The 19,420-nt window shown below is 36.0% G+C and overlaps 2 protein-coding genes across 6 annotated transcripts; both read left to right on the top strand.

Moving 5' to 3' along the window:
- Positions 1-849: 849 nt before the first annotated feature.
- Positions 850-8,830, top strand: LOC143460210 (serine/threonine-protein kinase OSR1-like). The gene is made up of 12 exons (XM_076957639.1): positions 850-1,059; positions 2,099-2,205; positions 2,546-2,654; positions 2,807-2,948; positions 3,247-3,412; positions 3,690-3,794; positions 3,861-3,994; positions 4,461-4,575; positions 4,709-4,837; positions 5,055-5,383; positions 6,742-6,863; positions 7,177-8,830. The coding sequence occupies exons 1-12, from the start codon at positions 975-977 to the stop codon at positions 7,329-7,331; spliced, it is 1,698 nt and encodes a 565-aa protein (XP_076813754.1). The 5' UTR covers positions 850-974; the 3' UTR covers positions 7,332-8,830.
- Positions 8,831-9,994: 1,164 nt separating this feature from the next.
- On the top strand, positions 9,995-17,460 carry LOC143460559 (solute carrier family 35 member F3-like). 5 transcript variants are annotated; one of them, XM_076958125.1, is made up of 10 exons: positions 9,995-10,020; positions 12,916-13,031; positions 13,623-13,721; positions 14,412-14,610; positions 14,684-14,903; positions 15,146-15,277; positions 15,709-15,898; positions 16,199-16,288; positions 16,605-16,805; positions 17,070-17,460. In XM_076958125.1, exons 1-10 carry the CDS (start codon positions 10,010-10,012, stop codon positions 17,150-17,152), a joined length of 1,341 nt encoding a protein of 446 aa, XP_076814240.1. In that variant the 5' UTR covers positions 9,995-10,009; the 3' UTR covers positions 17,153-17,460. The 5 variants fall into 5 exon arrangements, with proteins under 5 accessions (XP_076814240.1, XP_076814241.1, XP_076814244.1 ...); XM_076958126.1 differs by lacking the exon at positions 9,995-10,020 and adding an exon at positions 10,711-10,819; XM_076958129.1 differs by lacking the exon at positions 9,995-10,020 and adding an exon at positions 13,178-13,200 and having other exon boundaries at positions 12,918-13,031.
- The last annotated feature ends 1,960 nt before the right edge of the window (positions 17,461-19,420 follow it).

A 19,420-nucleotide genomic window follows, 5' to 3' on the forward strand; every position in this document is an offset into this window, starting at 1 on the left:
GTGAGCTATAGTGTAGTAGTAGGGGAAGACGAGGCAAAGGAGACACAAATTTCTCACGCTTTTGTGCTTACTGTGCAAAATTAGCGGCGCGAAAGCTACAATAAAGTAAAAAGTGTTTTGCAATCAAAATCTATATTTTTTATTGATGAGCAAGGAAAGGTTGAGAACAACTGGGCTAGTCCATGGCATATGCATGCTGCGAATGAATCCTAGGGTGTCATATACGTTTCGCAAGGGTGCCACAAGTTATTGCGCACTAATCACTAGTCCAGGTTGCGAAAATTATTTTTTATTTAATGCAGAAACGTTTTGGTTTGACTGTGAGTGCCGCCAAATCTTTTGGTTGTTTGCAGAGTGCCGTAAGCCAAAAAAGGTTGAGAATAGGCCATAGTTCTATTATTGCTATGTTGCATGGTTTAAGCCTTTGCGCTTCGTCACTCTTTCCTGTTCGTTAATTTTCCGTGAGCTTGTGTTTTATTGTGCTATAACTAAAAAGGTTAGTATCTTAAATTTCGCTACGCAAAATTAATAGCAAAAAATACACAATATTATTGCACATTAATACTATATATTAATACAACTAACTATCTCCATACCCATTTTCGTCAGTGTTGTTACAAATTTGGTTTCAAATGTTATTATTATTGGTTATATTTTTAGTTGATATGTTTGCGACTAACAACAATATTCACTCAACACAAGCAATGACAAAAAATAAACGATACGATTCAACGATATCACCCTAACGCAATTCCAAAAAAGACAATATAAGTGCTACAAGGAAAGCGTTGCACCTATCGTAGCCAGTTAACGTGTGCTGCATTCTGTTATCGCTGTTGGAGTTGGAAGCAAACCGGAGATAGCTTTGGTTGTGAGGTGGTGTGGAGTATTAATTGAAACTTACATTGAAAAAGTAACGTAAATTGTCACGTTTGCAATTGCCTGGGTTGCTAATTACTAGTAACCCATCGGTTATGGCCTCCACAACCACAACTGCGCGCGAAGAAATCCCGTCTTGGCCTGTAAATAAAGATGATTATGAACTGCAAGAAGTTATTGGTAAGCAAAATTCTCTGTACCGCTGTAGGCGTATGTTTTAGCTTGGATAGTAATAGTAGAAGTGTATACCGTGCTTTACGAAGTTCTGTTTCTGAAGAATTCTTCAGACTGCGATCCTATTTTTGTGTGATCTAGCCTATATTATAGGATCTAGCGGTCGTTTGCAAAAGTCTGAAAGTGCACAATTAGACCTACAGGATGCTTGATGCACTTTTATACTGCTGTTGTAGCCTACTAGACCCTTGCTGCCCAGTTTTCATAGATTTGTAGACCCATATTTTGTTTATTTGCATTTCTGGGGTAAAAGCATGGCTTTACACTGTAAAAAATCTTTTCTAATTATAAGTCAGTGAGACAATTGAGACTAATAATTAGTCTTCCAACGAAAAGTATGGCTTATAGTTAGTCTAAATTGTCTCACTGACTTATAATTAGAAAAGATTTTTTACAGTGTACTTCAACAGTTCTGCTGACTGTACTGGTTTTCTTTGTTGGAATGCTTCAAGTTGACCAGGACTTAAATCTTTTTGTCAACATTTAACTGCTGAGTTGGTCAGGTCTCAACAATTTTTTGTACCATTTAAAACCGTACTGGAAAGTTTGTATGATTCCAATTTTCGGGCGCATTGTTGTTGATTTGCCCTGTATTCTATATCATAAGTATTACGTTGGCATGCCGTAAATTTTGGCATCACATTTATTGGCGCATTTATTGACGCATTGGAAGCAAACTTTCCAGTAGGGTTGAAGCCCTGGCAAGATAAAAAAAAAGAAGATTCTATTTTGCTTCTTGCCTACGCTTTTTTCTTTTAACTCCTGAAAGTTTCAGCAATCTATTTATACTAATCTTAAATATTTTCTCATGCACTTCTCAATTTATGTCATGTTACAGCATAGCAACACAGAAGCAACTCATCCATTATGTTACTTGGTATAGCAATTGAATAGCAAAATGTATATTTTTTATTAAAGCCTACCTTTTTGTTAATGATAATGAAACTTTGTGAACTCAATGCCGAACTAACATATTTTATTGCAGGCCATGGAGCCACTGCTGTTGTGCAAGCTGCATATTGTAAACCACGCAAGGAAGTGTGTGCTATTAAGCGAATTTCTCTCGAATCAACAAATCAAGATGAGCTTTTGGTAATCTTTTTTTATAATTCCGGGACACTTTTAATACAAATTTGATAAATATACCAGACTGGTATACTATTAAATTATACTGGGCTGGTTGATTGGCCTGAGATGTAGAGCTATAAAACCTTGTTATGCTTTTATTAGCCATTAAAGATTTGAAAACCCATATTCGAGTAACCCTAAGATATGCTTAAAAGTGATGAGCATTGATTACAATTTTACTGTTTGTGTAGTTGAGCAACTGACTTTTCCTTGGAATGAATTTTGCTACACAATTTCCTATCTTTTGCTCTGTGGAAAGGGATAATCCTTTTCAAAGTTTTGTGTTGTTTGAAAACATTTACAGAAAGAAGTACAAGCTATGAGCCAATGCAATCACCCCAACCTTGTCTACTTCTACAAAGCCTTCGTTGTAAAGACTGAGGTCTGGTTGATCATGAAGCTCCTAGGCAGAGGTAGAGAACCCCATGGCTTTCAATTAAAACACTTTTAAGGATTTAGAAATTGATGAATGTAAAATATCGCTTAGCTAGCGAATATGTATACAACAATGTTAAAATATGAGTATATCTTTTGTGTTAGTGTTTCACAATGAAGCTTAATTTAGGCTCCGTTCTTGATATCATTAAACACAAAGTTGCCAAGGACCAACATAAACTTGGGGTGTTAGAAGAAGCGGTTATTGCCACAATCCTGCGCGAATGTCTGAAAGGTCTCGAATATTTACACAGAAATGGACAAATTCATAGGCAAGTGATACATGAAGCCTTGCATTCGCGCTTTTCCATGTTATTATGTTAAATACTTTGTTGAACTTAATTCTATGTTATAAGCTATTAAACGTGCTGAACTCGTTAAACAAATGATGACACTTTTTGCCCAGCAAAGCATCTTTGGTTGAACATTGCTGGTATAAACACGTAACTTGTAAATTACTTAGCTCCATGTTTAATTCCACTAAACATGGGATTAGTACATTCATTACAACAATGTGCTCAGTATTGATTTTTTACCAATCGAAAACAAATGAGAGAACTTGCATTACAGAGACATAAAAGCCGGCAACATCTTACTAGGCGACGATGGCACCGTGATGTTGGCTGATCTCGGCGTGAGTTCATTCATCGCCGTCGGTGGAAATATGGCACGAGATAGGACGAGACATACCTTTGTCGGAACTCCTTGTTGGATGGCACCTGAAGTTATGGAACAGGTTTGAATTCGCGTTGATGCTAGTCATTGCCTCTTTTCAACCTGTTGCATTAATTTTTGTAGCAGCTATGATTAACCCAAGTAAACTTTCGTTTATCGTGGGTTCATGGCAGTTTCTTTTTATCACTGTCAACTTTCACATTTATGTCTTTATTATCGTCAAGCTGTGTTCTTTTTGAACAACTCGTTCTTTTTAAGGTGCAGCTTATGTTGATATAATTTATATACCTTGATTAATTTATAACTTGTTGAAAGCAATTACTTTTTTCATTTTACAGGCAGTTAGTGGTTATGATACGAAGGCAGATATCTGGAGTTTTGGCATCACTGCCATTGAACTTGCCACAGGAAAGGCCCCTTATCACCAATACCCACCGATGAAAGTAAATGCTAATACATATGTCAGAATACATTTTGTCCTGTCTCTACAATCGAATTTTTGTTTTTAGGTTTTATTACTCACTTTGCAAAATGAACCACCAAATCTGGACACTGGAGTGTCAAATAAAAACACCACTAAAAAATACAGCAAACAATTTCGCAAGATGATTGAAACCTGCCTGCAGCGAGATCCAGACAAAAGGTCTGTACTTTGCATCTTTTGTTTTCTTTCATTGTTAGTGAAATAGCTCATTGTTGGTTAATCGCCTTCACAGCAGCCGATGATTATTTAAAGTTTAATTGTGATGTAGAAAAGTGCTTTTTCCAGTAGCTTTAAATTCATTCCAACCATTGCAAACATTTGGAGCAATCTCTTCATGCTGTGCTCATAGTATAGTCTGGCACAGATCACACCTTAAACAATGGCATTATCCAGTCACATGAGCAACCTCATTGTGCAGTGAAAAACAATCATTAAAAAACAATGGGCGCCCAGTGGGCATCCATTTTGCAATGCTATTGTTAAAAAGTTGCATTCCGCACCCTTTTGTGTTTCATGTGTTTGAAATTGCTGTTAACACAGGACAAGGAGATGATTGATTTCCAATGGGGTGTTATTTGACATAGACATCGTATTCTAGTATAACATGATGATGATTTTTCGACAGACCGTCTGCAGCTCAACTCCTCAAAGATCCGTTTTTTAAGAAAGCAAAGAGCAAGGAATACCTTGTTGACCACCTTCTTGTCCAAGCCCCCACCTTTAAGGACCGTGCCAAGACGGTATAAATACGAAAGTTATCACCGAGATGTAGTAAAATGCGTTATAGTTATTAAGTAGCAAGTCTGTGTATTTTCTCTGGTTTATTAGAGTTCATTTTCCTAAAACAACCGAGATTTTATGATGTCTATGTAGCCGAAGCGGGTGGTTGGATCGAGCGGACGACTTCATAAGAACGACGAAGGCGACTGGGAATGGAGCGACGACGAATACAAGGAGAGCGGCGGCAGAGATGAAAAATCGAATAAAGAGATCAAAATATCGGTCTGACGCACCTGTCTTCCATAGAAATAGCCTTTTTGCTTATATTAAGACACTAACAACTGCATGACTTTTCCATGACTCAGATGCCAATTGTACTTCCTCACGGGCTTCAGCCGTTGCAAATGGTCATGTTGGTTTGAGAATTGAGACCGATTTAGAGAAAAGAAATTCGAAAATAAACTACTCAGACTGACTGGCATTATTATAACCTTTATAGATACCAATTCCTGCTGCACAGCCAGCAAATGAGTCGACTGAAGTAATGAAGAACGGTAAAATCAAAACCAGCGTTTCGAAAACACCAAGTCTCACAGACACGGATAGCTCTACTACCCCAGTGAGCCCGACGTCGCCAACCCATCCCAGTTTTTTCCACCCTCCCACCGAACTTCCACCCACTCCAACAAAGGTCAAAAGGTCAGGGAGTGACGTAAATGCGAATGAAAAGAAAGCAGAACGCACAACGTCTTCAGCCCCCGTCGCAGCAAACACCCCCCAACCCGCACCAACGGAAACTCTTCCTGTAAATCTCGTATTACGGCTTCGGTAAGTGGCGTTTCAGCAGAATGTTGATGGCTTTGTTATCACTGCATTATGACGTTGTAAACAGCTCAAAAATGGTCGCATTGGATCGCAAACTCTCATTTTAGACTAACATTTTGACTCACTTCTGCCTAAGACAATTTTAATTTATTCATTTATTCTATTGATTTCATTAACCTTTCAAAGTTTTTTGTTCATCTTGGGGTTAGCAATTCACCCGGTCAAGAAACGCTGGCCTTAGAGTCTTAGACTATCAAGTGACAGTGACTTGTGTTCATTTTGGTAGTTATGTCCTTGTCAAATCGATTACAACAACGCGTATATTGTATAGCCAATATATATCTATTTATTTCAATTTTTTCCGAAATATTTCAAAAAATTCTTGATTCTTGCCGCAAACTTGTCAGAAATTTCAAAACACTATTTCTGAAACTGTTTCCGTGCGTTTTCCCAAGGTCACATTTTTTTGTTAACAATCGTAAAAATCGACTTCGTTTCCAATGTAGCTTTCAAATACAGTCAAATCCGCTTAATTCGGACACTTTGGTTCCACTCACTTTTGGCCGAATTAAGCGGAGAAACGGCTTTGTCCGAATTAAGCGGAAAATCAATTGTTCGTTTCATGGTAATGCATAAAGGCAAAAAACGCATTTAAAATACTGTACTGTTGCGTAATAAATGAATTGCAGCTGCGCTATACTGCAGTAACTGGCACTGATCGCATAAAACGTCTTCGTTTACTTTAGTGAGCAATTTCAATTTTCGTGCTAAACTTTTCTGTACAATTTTGTCCTACATTCCTACAAGATGGACGCAATTGTACCAAAGTAAAAGCGACTATGAAGTTGGCACGGCGTTATATGAGTTCATTGTCGATTGTTACTGCATCGATCGTCATTGTTTCACCATAATCACTCATAATGCAATTGAGTCTTGTCTTTAAACTAACGAAGTACTGTTCATTGTGTCATAACCTAACGATGGAATTGCGAACCTGTGTCCGAATTAAGCGGAGAATTGTCCGAATTAACAGGATTTTTTTACGTTCAATTTTTACTTTTGTTCCGTTCCTGAGCATTTTGGCCGAATAAAGCGGTTGTCCGGGTTATCCGGTGTCCGAATTAAGCGGATTCGACTTGTATGTTGAATTGTAAAGAATTTTTTGACGATAGAGCGCTTCGAAACCCCAATTTCACATTCAATCTTCGCTATCAGTTAATCAGGAATGACTTGAAATATCAAGACGAGGACACCCTTTGTTTATTTATTATTCATGTCTCGCTAAAGTAACGCAAGGAACTTTCCATTAATTCAATGAATCTTAATACATTTTTTAAAAATGTTGTTTTACTTTATGGAAGAAACGACCAACAGGAGTTGAACGATATAAAATTTGCATTCACTCCCAACCAAGATACTCCTGATGGCATCGCCCAAGAAATGGTGAGTGCCGGCCTGGTTAGCGGAATGGACAAAGTTATTGGTAAGCTGTGGTCATTAACAATAGAAAATGTGTACTGTACTGTTATACATTTAGTGTCAGCGAAAAAGTTATTTTTTTGTCGTGGTTGGCTGTTGCGATTGCTATTGATATATAGACTATTAAAATATAATATTATTATAATACGATTATTATAATATTGATTTTGGTTGGTGTTGATATATAGAATATAGTATGCATATAAAAAAATATTAGACGCATAGGATTTTGCTCTCGCTGTCGCACTTATGACGCAAATACTATATTTTAGTTCCTATAAGTTTTGTTCAACGCTTCTAATTTCCTCTGTTTTCAGTTGCTGCAAAGTTATCGAAACTTGTCTCGAGCGACATTAAACCTCCTGTCGTAACTTTTCCGCTCCATCAAGGCTCACTTTCAACGAACCAAGTCCCGGACGAAAAAACTCTCTTTGGCTTCGCCCAGTTAAGCATTGTAGACTCCCATAAATAATACCTTGCTTATTAATTAACTTTATGTTGTGCGTGTGATATGTTTTTCAAGTAATTTCAAACTGTGTTCTCGATTAATTGTTGTTTCCTTTCAAATGCAACCTTCTGCCATTATCCTTAAGGCTGCCATACTAATCCCTTCACTAATAAATTTTAATGAGTGTATGAAAATATTTATGACACTTTTAAAAATTTTCAATGAATTTACAGCTTTTGCGTTTTATTTACCTAAATCCGGCTGTCTTTTTTCTTGCATTTGATTTTTTCTTGTTTTTAAATCTCATTTTAAGGCAAACTTTGCGTGACAATGCTATATAATGGTACAACATTTAGGACAATAGGCTCTGGTTACGTACAGGCGCAATGACTCAAGTTTTAAACAAGACAGCAAAAGTAAGCGTTGAAACCAAAGTTTTCAGTCAAAAATATCTAAATGTCCATAAAAACTTAGTTTCGTGCAGATTTTTCATGTGCAAAATTTGTATGTGCAACAAGATTTATGCATTTAGTCCGTCTGACATTCGCTATCTACAAAAAATTCGCGGGCTTGCTACAAAAGACAGCGCAGAGACGAACTGTATGCATATACAATACACACTACATATATGTTCGCGGTCCAATTTTCTAGCGTTGTAATGCAAACTATCGCCGAGAACCGAGCGTTTATGCGTGTCACTAGCACCATAATCCGTCAACTTACACCGAACGCTTGTTATTGCTGTAAAAACGACGTTTCTGTGTACTTCACTGTTTCTCCCATCTTACATACTTTTTGCCTTCTCTTTCTTTCCTAATAGAAGTCCAACATGTTTACGCCTCAGCGTAAAGCTGACGTCATTGCAGTGGTGATTTTGAGCGATTAAGCGTTAAAACCGTCCACTATTGTTGAAGGTTAAGCTTCGAACTGCATAGATATGCTGTTTCGTAACTTTATGGATTTTAGATAACGTGGCATTTTAACGGGAAATTTTTGCATTGCGTTACTGGGTTGTTTCTTACATCCGGTACATCTGCATCGAATAATCCGCCTGTAATACTATGCCACGCTCAATTGTAACTTAAGTGAAAGGTGTGGAACAGAGTTTTTGTTTGTTCGAACTATGACGGCGTTAATGAACTCTTTTACATGTATTTAACTTCTTAATCGACCTACATGCAATATCTGTATTTTGGCTGAATTTTGCAGTAACTGCAAATACTTGTCGCATATTCTTTTAACGGCTTCGTCTCCAACACAGGCTTTTTGCTGAGTGATTGCTTTTCGTGTTTATTGTCGTATTCATGCCAACTGATGCTTCGTGTGTCACATCTTACTTGTAACGCTTCATTGCTTTTGTGACGTGTTCGTTGTTCGATTTCGCCACACTCTTTTCTGGAGAGCTGAAAATATTTGTTGTGTGAACGTGGCAATTTAAATGGCTTATGGAAACATTTTTCAACTAACTTATATCGTGCTCAAATAACCACCTAGAATTTGCAATAAAACTGCAATACTGTAAATTGATCATCGTAACTTTCCTTGGGTTCTAAATTCTAATTCCTGAAAATATTTGATCAAAGCCCCGCTGGGTAACATTTGTCTGTAACAATGTCCTACTGTCAGGTGTCAACCTGTGAGATAAAGCGCTTACCTCATCCGTCATTTTATTTCACAGAATAACAGGATTCCAAGCATTTTGTTTTGATTTCATCATCCACGTGCTTTTGTAGGTAACCAGAGGTCAAGTGTCTCTTGTTACTGAAGATAATCACGTGATGTGGTAAGCTGAAGATTATGGAAAGATGTTGAAATGGCGAACGAAATATGTTGACTTCTGCTTAAAAATTTGTACAATTTTTCTCAAAATTAGGTTTAGTGTTCACTAGTTAACGGTGGATTTTTTAAACACAGCCAGAAAAAAGTGCGTAAAAATTTTGGAGCGAAAAAAACGTGACATAATTAATCGTTAAATCATGAGTAAAATCTTGTATCAAGTTGTAGTTCTCTACTCTGAAAACAAGGTTTACAAATTGATCGATATTTTAGATTCAGACAGAAATTATTTGCTCGCTTATAAACTAAAGGTTCAAACTAGGGTTGGATTATCCGGATAACGGTTAACCGATTAACCGCAGTTTTTTTTTCTATCTGATATCCGGATATAATTCTGCCGGTTAACCGGCTAAAAGAGTATCGTTGCTAATGCGTTTTACACTTTTTAGTAAGTTTGAACATTCTTTGTTACGTAGAGGCTGACTCTCGCTGAGCGCAATTAAACCTTTGTTCACACTTCAATTGTCTTATACTGTACTTTCAACTACGGTGCTCGTAAAATGCACGAGTAAAATTTAGTATCACGTCACAAAGAAAGCATAATGAATGATTCTTTTAATAGAAGACTGCATTCTCATGGCAAGGTAAAGTCTGTGAAGTGTCAGTTGAAAAGCTTTGGCCACAACCTAGTTTGAAGTGACTAAATTTAAGAGATGGAATTTTAACGTTTCAAAAGTGATAATCCAGTTTGGGGCTACTTTCTACGATCAAGAAATGGTGAGGGCAAAATGTGAAACCTGTGAAAACACGATTTCTTGTAAAGGTAGATCTACAGGAGCAATGAGAAACCACCTTGGTTTAAAACATAAGATTGTTCTTGACACAAAGAAAGCAAAACAGCAAGTTTTTTTGGAAAACACAAACAAATGTTCCGCAGGTACTAGCACGATTGAAAACTATTTTAAGCCAACCAAAGAGTCGCTGGAGAGGGTTGTCGCAGAGCTAGCAGTTACTATCCGGTTAACCGGTTAGATAAATTCCAAATATACGGATATATCCGTTATCCGGATAGTAAAAATTATTGATATCCGAACTAACCCTAGTTCAAACCGACATTCAGTCGAATCTGCTACGTACGACATGTGTTGTCTGCGACGTATTGTTCGTCGTTCGTGGACTTCGTACCCAAATGTTTGAAGTGTGGGGAAGCTATACACTACACGTGGTCTCCAGAAGGACGAAATTATTTTTTTGAGATATTGAACGAGATTACAAACTTCAGGGATGTAGGATATAAATAGGCTAAATAAGACTAAATCAAATGACCTAAAAATATTTAAAAAACGAAAATCAGACCGAAGGCGCGATACTACATGACAGCAAAAAGTATACCAATCTTTTTCCATACTTACCTGATTAAACTGCTGATCATTTTCCATTCGGTGATGATTTTGTTTCAATGTTTTTAATTTTATACCTGCTAATCTCTTACAGCAATTCATATGCCCTATATGGGCAACAGTCTATAAATTACGGCTTCATCATTTGACCTGATATTACCACTACCGTCACGTGATTGGGTTTGACCGAGAGTAAACTGTGTGAGGGAAAATCGGACTTTGCCCGTCGTTTCTCTGTCTGGTGACTCTGACGCAACTCCTTTGATAAATATCGTTCAGTCGGCAAGAGTGCATTATGGCGTGAAAAAAACAAGGAAAAGACGGAAGAAAAAAGCGGTAGGTTTAGCTGAAGGCTGTGGCATATTTAAAGAAGTAACTTATCGCTGAATTTTCATTTGTTGGACGCTTCAGACTGAGTTAGACATTAAAGTCTACAAAATTGAGAAGTTTTTAGTTTTGTGATTTCAATTCGGACAAATCAAATTTAACTTTATTTGTTTTGACTCAACGTAAAACTGACGCATGACCGATCATGCGTGAAAGCTATAAATACAACAACCTGTAGTAAATTCGCTCATTCAGTCGTCGTAGAAGCCGGTAGTTTGGTGTGTATTGGTTATGGTGAAAACAGTGCACTTACTTCAATGTCGAAATTCCGTTACCGGCTTTCATCCAATAAACTTGTTTCTGGGCTTTGTTATACAGGGCACTACGTTGTCAGCCAGCGCAAAAGTGTTGCGTCGTGATATATCAAAAGTCATAGGTGGGCAGTACCGTGATACTATAGTACCAAATTACTGTACCGCGGTACTTTTTCAGTACCGATACCGGTACCGTCAGTACTTTTGAAAAAAAGTACTGAATCTCTGTACGGAATTCCTTTTGTCAAGAAATTTCAGTCGTTCCCGGTACTCGGTACTTTTCACGTGATAATTTCAAATATTTAACAAGTATGTTTTCAACAATACATATTAATTAATCCTTATTACTAATTTTAACATCTGTTGATCTTTTTTAATGTAGAAATGTCAAGTAAAAGTGCAAGCGATTAACGTCACTATGCGATTAACGTCACATTATGTTTTAACCGGGAGCATAATTGCGACAAACATTGCATTTGCAGCAGCATCTTTTACACAAGAAGTACCGAGTACCGACAAAGTGCCGAACTACTTTTTAAAAATAGTACCGAATACCGGAACCGTCGGTATATTTTTTGCCAATTACCGGTACCGGTACCGTTACCGACGATACTTTTAAAGTACCGTCTGCCCACCTCTCAAAAGTAGCAAAGATACAATCTCGCCCGAGTTGAGTCTAGTCCGCCTGGTCCATTATGGTAACTTATGTTGTATGTCGTACAGAGAAAGATAACTTTAGGGATACTTTTCGCTTTAGTGCAACACTTATTCTCGGTACTGAACCACTCAGCAGCATTTTTTCCGTTATGTGAAAATGTTAAGACATGTGAAGTTTCATAGTAGAAAATATGTCAAATATATGCCTAAATGCTTGCTTTATGCGAATTGCATGCAAGAATAACTGTTTATCCTCGCTAGGATAGACCTTGTGCGAAACAGAAGTGGTACATTATCTGGCATATGGATTTTGCTCACAAAGTTTACGTGTGGTTTATTGGCAAATAGCCTACTTGAGCTAGCCTTGGCTACAGGAAAAGTTTGGTTGCTTTCAAAATACATTATCTGACTTTTGTTGTCATGCAATTGGCGATAGTGGCAAGTGTGGTACTGTATCCGCACGCACGAAATTCATCAACATGCACACCAAGTATTTTACTCTTCACACTGATTTATAATAGATAAACAAAGAAAAGTTGGTTGTTTGAACGCTAATTTATTATAAATGAACAAAGAATTGAGTCTTCAGGACACTCTGTAACACCAAAATTTGCCTGTTTGCACTCGTGATTTATTGTCTAAGCATAAAGCAGTTAGTGCATGACCTGGCTCATAAACATGCGAACTGGGTTCGATTCCTAGTTGCGCTACCAATGAAATATACCCTTGGTTAAACATCTATAACTGCTCATCTCTAACTGTTACTAACAAAGTTTACTAGTTCTTGTTTTTCATGCCTTATCCTCGAACCCAGATTCCACTTTATCTATTTGAAACAAACCAACCTGAAATTGCTAGCTTGAATTTTTTTGCCATGGTGCAGCATGTTGAATTTGTCCAAAACCCTTCGTGAATCACATCCCTAACTAAATTCTGATGTCACCTAGTATCTTGGAAAACTTGAAATACAAAAAGAATTGACAAAATATTTTAATGTTTACGATTTGCAGACTTGCGATACAAGTACCGTAATACAATACATTGTTGTTTATTTGTTGATAATTTTGATTTATTTTAACGTAATTTCTTGTAATAAATTGGCTTTTAGTTTACTTATTAAGTTTATTTTTTCAGCAACCGACCATCAGTAATTTGTTTAATAATGGTTGCACAGCAGGACGGTAATTGTCATGATCCAAGTAAGACAGAGATAGAGTACAAAGGCACTTCCTTTCTAACAGCTCCGAAAAGTAAATATTAATAACCATTTTTAGACTATTTTCTAATGTAATTATCTTTTTGGATTTATCAGTTTTTGCTATAGAGAATTCTTACTGTAGCAAACTTGGCATATGTTGATGTACTTTTTTTAATGAAACAAGAAAGTCACGTTCAGGTTTTTCAGCTGTATCTACTCATGTGAGTTAAAATTGCACGTTAAAATTCATGCTGCATGTCGAATGTAGCCGTGTAACATGATCATCGTTTAACTTTATTGGACATGACAGTTTGCAACTTGTTAAACGTTTGGAAGCATCGAAACATTTTGCATGTGTTGTCAGCTGTCAAAGTAATTATTGTCTTTAAACAACCGCTTTATTGGAAAAGTTGTCGCTACTAAATAGTGGTATGTTATGGCCATGACTGACATTTTTTGACAAAAGTTTTCTGCAGGAAAACTTTGGACACAAATGAACTCAAAGTTTGATTGCTTTAGTTAATGTCATCTGCATGAAATGACCTACTTCTCACATTTTTGCATATGTTATGCATGTATTGTACACATATATATACCGTTACGTAACGCTTTTTTGAAAAAGTTCTATGTGTTTGAACTTCAGATAAACTTGACGAAAAGTTTGAAGCAGAGATGTCAGATGAAAGCGAGAGTCGCCGCTGTTGTGGAGTTTGCTCTGAATCAACTCAAAAAACATTTTTAGGTTTGTCTGTTTGTTTGTTTTTAGGCTCTGTAGACACATGGAAATCAAAGTGTCAAATCACACTTTAAAACGGTTTAACTCCGGTTCAGGTGTAGCAAAAATTCATTTTATCGGTTCTACATTAGCCCGGGTTTACACCGGATGCACATATTTGCTTCGTACCTGGTGTAAACATCTGTGACATGTCATTTGCTCCGTAATCAGATATCACATATCGCATTAATCTAGTTCTCTTCAGCTGCATTGCCCCAGTAGCACCACTAATTTTATAGGGTTGACTACTAGTTTATAACTTCGTACATTTACACATAGGCACACTGAAAATAATCTGAAACACATTTTTAATAACTCTTCCATAAAGCTGTCATTGCCAAAAATGGTTCAGGTTTTCATTTCTTCTTAAAACTTACAGGAATTATAAAACCACTTAATAAAAATGACTCATGGTTCGCACGTCCACTAAACCCAAGAATCAATTTTTTCCAAGATATCTTTTCAAACCAGTTTAATATTCCGATTCGACACTCTGATAGAAATACCGTACTACATGGCAGTTTTCTTTTCTGGATTTGATTTTGTGTTAATTAATGTGCATTTGTCTATAGCTTCTAAAGTGTTAGTAAATTCAGTTTGGTATTTACTCGAGTTTCTATTCAGATTTTAAAAGTACAAATGAAATAATTCTTGCAGGATTGTTAATTGTCATATTTCTTGCTGTATCCTGGGTCGGGGCACAGCAGTTTGCACAAAGCGCCCAATTTTCTGGAAATTTTTCTGCACCATACTTCACCACCTGGTTCAGTACCTGTTGGATGGTTTTGTGCTTCCCAGTGTTTTCTCTGTTCCTCTTCTTTCAAAAGAACCACGAAGAATTTCATGCAGAAATCTTGTAAGTAAAAAATACAACTACTTTTTGAAGATTATAATATCATGATGTCTATGTGTTGTTTTCTTTCTTTTAGAGATTCTCGTCACATATTCGGACCAGAAAACGTGACCTTGAAAAAAATTTTCACCCACATATTCTCATTTAATGTTCTGTGGATCTTTGTGAATTATTTGTATGTCTTTTCTCTCACTTACATCGCAGCAACCGACGCTTCTGCTATTCTTTCTTCAAATGTTGCATTTGTGTATGCCCTGTCATTTATCATACTTGGAGAACATTTCTATTTCATTCGGGTAGGAAAAAATTTAGATTGATCTTATTCCAGCACCTGCAACATGTTATGCACGTATGCGGTTGTTAACTACATATTAGACTAATAAACAAATTTTAAAGCTTAAGGGTTTTCAACTTTCTGGCTTTTACCTTAAATTTGCAGTTGCTGATTCCAATGCGTTGACTTTTGAATCCAGTTAGTGCTTTTTGTTTCCCAGGTGTGCAGTTTTTAGTATAATGTGTTACATGAAATATTTTGCAGACCGTTGCTTCTTCTCTTTGCATAGCTGGTGTGGTGATGTTTGGTTACGCTGATGGTTTTGTTGGTGGCAGTAACCTTGTGCCTGGTATCGTAATGGCTTTGCTGTCTGCCGTTGGAGCAGCAGTTTATAAAGTTAGTTTGAAAAACAGGTCTTATTAAGCTATGCTATGATTAAGTGAAATGGAGGTAACACGCTCAAAATGACATCTCTTTGTATGGTGATGTGAAAAGTAAATCTAAACCATGTTCAATGTGGACAGAATCATAAAAATATCTCACTTACAGTGAGGCATCACCAGTGTATCAAAATAACATGAAAACACGATTATAACCAAAAATTTGAAAAAATAAAAACAGTGAAAACTATAAACAAAATATCCTCTACTTCGATGGCATACTAACCACCGTCTAGTGCAGGATAGTAAAGCTGTTTAGTAAACAGCTGTGTCTTACTTGAACGAAGCTGGTAGTTCTTTGTACAGTAAATCATTTTTGAAATGGCCATACAGATTTAGCATTCGCACAAGAAGTATTAATGACAACCGTGCATGCTATTAACTCAGGTGTTGTTCAAGAGGATGATTGGTGAAGGAAAACTAGGACAGGTGTCGTTATTTTTGTCACTTCTTGGTTTGACAAATGCTCTCTTTCTCTGGGTGGTTTTCCTCATTCTTTATTTTGTTGGTTTGGAGAAAATGGTTGCGGATGAAATACCATGGGGTTACTTGTGTGGGTCATCCTCCTTATCTTTGGGTGAGTTTTTCTGCTCAAAACAGTCGTGTTTAAAGTTAAACTTTTATGAGTGATTTTCTTTTCAAAGTTGAATTTGATATTTGAAAGAGGTGTGTGGTAACTGTTATTAGCCTTGAATTAAACCCTTCCAAAAAAATTTAAAAAATCAATCCAGAACTAAGTCATTACAGTTGCAGATCTGTTAAACATTAATCTTGCAGTGTTGACCTGAAATAAAAAATTCTGTAATTAAACGCTTGATATGTTTACTGGGCTTACTTCATAAAATCTTATGTCATCGTTTGTTTTGTGACTTGGCAGTTTTTAATTTCCTCGTCAACTTCGGAATTGCTTTCACCTATCCACTGTTCATCTCTATTGCTATGATGCTGGGTATCCCGCTTAATGCAGGTACTACCACGCACTGGTTTTTTAAGGTTGGCTTTGGCGACTGCTAAAAACTTTTAAAGATGATTGAATTTCTGCTGTAGTTGCAGAAATATAAATTTTGACAGATCGTTGGAGTATTTAAGACATCGTTGCAATTCCCAAAAACACTGACTGTTTTTATGTGCAATTGTGCGAACACATATCCAAGTCGCCACATAGGCTTACTCCAGTTTTTATGATTGCATTAAACTTATTCGTACCCACTAATATGTCACCGATAAGGGTTTTAATTTATAAGGCAACGTATTACCACTTGCACTTGCTATTTCCTACCTAGCTGTTGATATGCTGCTGAGGGGAGAAATCTTCAGTCTTCTGAGACTCATCGCAGCTCTTCTGGTTGTCGCCGGCTTCTGCATGATGATGTGTCCGGATTCTTGGAACCTCCCAGTGCATAGAGCCTTGGGATGCAAGTCATCACGTTGCTATGGAAACCAGACAAACAACGACGAAGAAGAAGAAGACATTTTACCTATAAGTAAGCTTCTTGTGTTCTTGATAACATGTTTAACGGTCTATTTCAAGACCTGGCCAGATTCAAGTTACTTCTGCTTGCTCAGTGTGTGAATTAAAGAATTGTTGATTTTGTGTCGGTTTGTTCTTTGTTCTGTATCATTCTAGTCTTGATTTTAGCAAAATGTTGTTTTTGCTGTTTCATTGTGAAGGTGAAGGAGTAATATCACAACCACTATGTTTATCGTTAATAATATCAGCCCATCGAATAATATTTCTTTTTATTAAGCTTATTCCAGTGGTGATCTGAAACCTCACGAAGTAACATCTCAAGAAAATTTGATAGAAGTGGATCCATCTGTGCATGCATAGTTTTGCAACTTTCTTCATCCAAGAGTTTAAACTAGAGGCAGAGAATTACACCTGATGATATTTATGATTTTGTTAATCGTTCCCTACACTGTAAAATTCACATGTTTAAGCCGCATGAATGATTAATTTATTGTTTTTCATGTTTCTGTCTTTGTCTTGTTAAACATTTTATCACTTCAATGAAATTTCACTTCTATAAAGACATGATGGGGGAAATATTACTTGGGCTATCAAGACTAAGTTAATGATTTGTGTTTTTTTTTATGCTACACCTTACTAACCCAGAAATAAAGTTCAACGCCAGCTAAGTCTTATTTTCTTTTAAGATAACTCGCCATTTGTTCCTGGAACATGCAGCCGTACGCTTCCCACTGTTCAGCCATCATAAATTGGGCAATCGAACTCGAATATTCCTCAAATTGAAAGAACGATAACGCAAGAATTTCAGTAATTTGTTCGGGACATTAGCACCGTATGTTTTGGGAGTGTGTGAAAGCAAAATAGGAATTTCATGATAACCACGTACTCCTTTTTTGATATTTGTAGCACATATTAATCCCTCTATATATAACCGTGCTGAGTCGTATAGCATCAAGCTAGCCAGCCCCTGAATAAAAAAACTTCCGAGCGGCAACAAAGCTATTTAACTGGAGTCAGAGATTACGTTCGAGCATCAACCTGTGCTCGATAACTGCGCCACAAATATTCTTTGGTCGTATGCAGCCCAACACTAAGTTATTTGAAGCTGTGATTATAACAAAGGAAATTGTCGTGAGAGACTCGACAAACCAGGAAGTAAATATGTTTGAGGACATTCACACATTGCTTTAATCAAACGATTTCTTTTGAAACCATGTTTAACTTTGGCAAACTGCCAACAGAAAAACTTCCTTGTATGAAATTGTATATCTGCTCCAACGCAAACAAGGTTGCGATCGGTTCAGGCAGTTCAATAAATTCGTTTTGTTTAATTTCCTGCGGCTTTGATAACGTCATATACGCATTTTCCTATGAAGGAACAAACGCGCTGTGAGTTATTTTCGAAAATAGCTTACCGTGATATCTGGCCTAATGTTGTAGAATGGGCAAACCTAACATATTTCAATTATCCAAATCGACGAGTAAGGCTTTAAAAAACGTAACTATTTCTGACTTGATTATGTATGATGGCCGACACGTGACACGCAAGTTTTCTTTGTTAATTTTACAACTTTTCTGCAAGAATTTAATAATTTACCTTTTTTTATTTATTATTTTTAATTTATTTTGTTAATTTTTTAAAAACTTTTTACAATTTTCTATATTTTCGCTTTTTTAGTTTTTATTTTGTTTCAAAACGTTTTTATTTCAAAAACCTTTATGCAATTTTTGAAAGTTTTTTACAATTATTTTTCTAATTATAAAAATTTTTTTAAATGTTTTTTTAATTTATTGTATAATTAAGTGTTTTCCGTAATTGTTTTAAATTTATTTATAAATATTTATTTAATTTAAAAAAAAATTTTTAAACATTTTTTTAAATTAAAAATGTCTTTGTTTTTAAACACTTTTCACACTGGGGATGTTTTTCAAAGCGAGTTGTTTTTTCTCTTCAGACTTCCTACGAAATCGAGAATTGTCATCAGATTTCTTGTCACAAAGTGTTTCCATGTCATAAAATTTATTTTGGCATCTAAGAACTAGGCCAGATATTAAGAGGCTAGTTAGGTTTTTTGCTGAATGCAAGGTGGCAACAAATTGTTATTTGATGGCTTTTGTTTTGATTAGTAACCTGGTTCGTCTTCCTCTAAATGTACGAACACTACCGGTGGATACGGTACAAATAAGTTACCGATAGGTGTCGTACCTCAGCCGGCTAGTATTCTAGTCGTCATTTACAGGTAGTTACCGTCTACGACTCTACGGTACATTCAGAGAACGACAGACATAAAATTCATAAAAATATTTAAAAAATGTTTTCAAAAATAAAAATAAAAAAACTATTGAAAGCCAATTTAAAACAATTTCACAAAAAACATTTAATTACAAAAAAATTAAAATGTTTTTTTTGATTTTTGAAATTAAAATTGTAATTTTAAAAATTTCAGGAATTTGCTTAAAGGTTTTTGAAATAAAGAAGTTTTTAAAAAAATGAAAACTGAAATATCAAAAATATAAAATTTAATGTAAAAGTTTTTAAAAAATTAACAAAATTAACTTAAAATAATAAATAGAAAAGTCAAAGATAATAAAAGTTTTTCAAAAAAGTTGCAAAATTAACAAAAAACG

Source organism: Clavelina lepadiformis, chromosome 5, assembly GCF_947623445.1.
Source record: "Clavelina lepadiformis chromosome 5, kaClaLepa1.1, whole genome shotgun sequence".
Lineage (NCBI taxonomy): Eukaryota > Metazoa > Chordata > Ascidiacea > Aplousobranchia > Clavelinidae > Clavelina > Clavelina lepadiformis.

What these genes read in the sequence shown, in the direction of transcription:
- LOC143460210 (XM_076957639.1), top strand. Translation starts at nt 975, where the DNA reads ATGGCCTCCACAACCACAACTGCGCGCGAAGAAATCCCGTCTTGGCCT. An exon ending in CAGCGAGATCCAGACAAAAG is followed by an intron (nt 3,995 to 4,460) that starts GTCTGTACTTTG and finishes ATTTTTCGACAG; the next exon opens with ACCGTCTGCAGCTCAACTCC. An exon ending in AATCTCGTATTACGGCTTCG is followed by an intron (nt 5,384 to 6,741) that starts GTAAGTGGCGTT and finishes ACTTTATGGAAG; the next exon opens with AAACGACCAACAGGAGTTGA.
- LOC143460559 (XM_076958125.1), top strand. An exon ending in AACATTTCTATTTCATTCGG is followed by an intron (nt 14,904 to 15,145) that starts GTAGGAAAAAAT and finishes AATATTTTGCAG; the next exon opens with ACCGTTGCTTCTTCTCTTTG. An exon ending in AGAAGACATTTTACCTATAA is followed by an intron (nt 16,806 to 17,069) that starts GTAAGCTTCTTG and finishes CTTTTTATTAAG; the next exon opens with CTTATTCCAGTGGTGATCTG.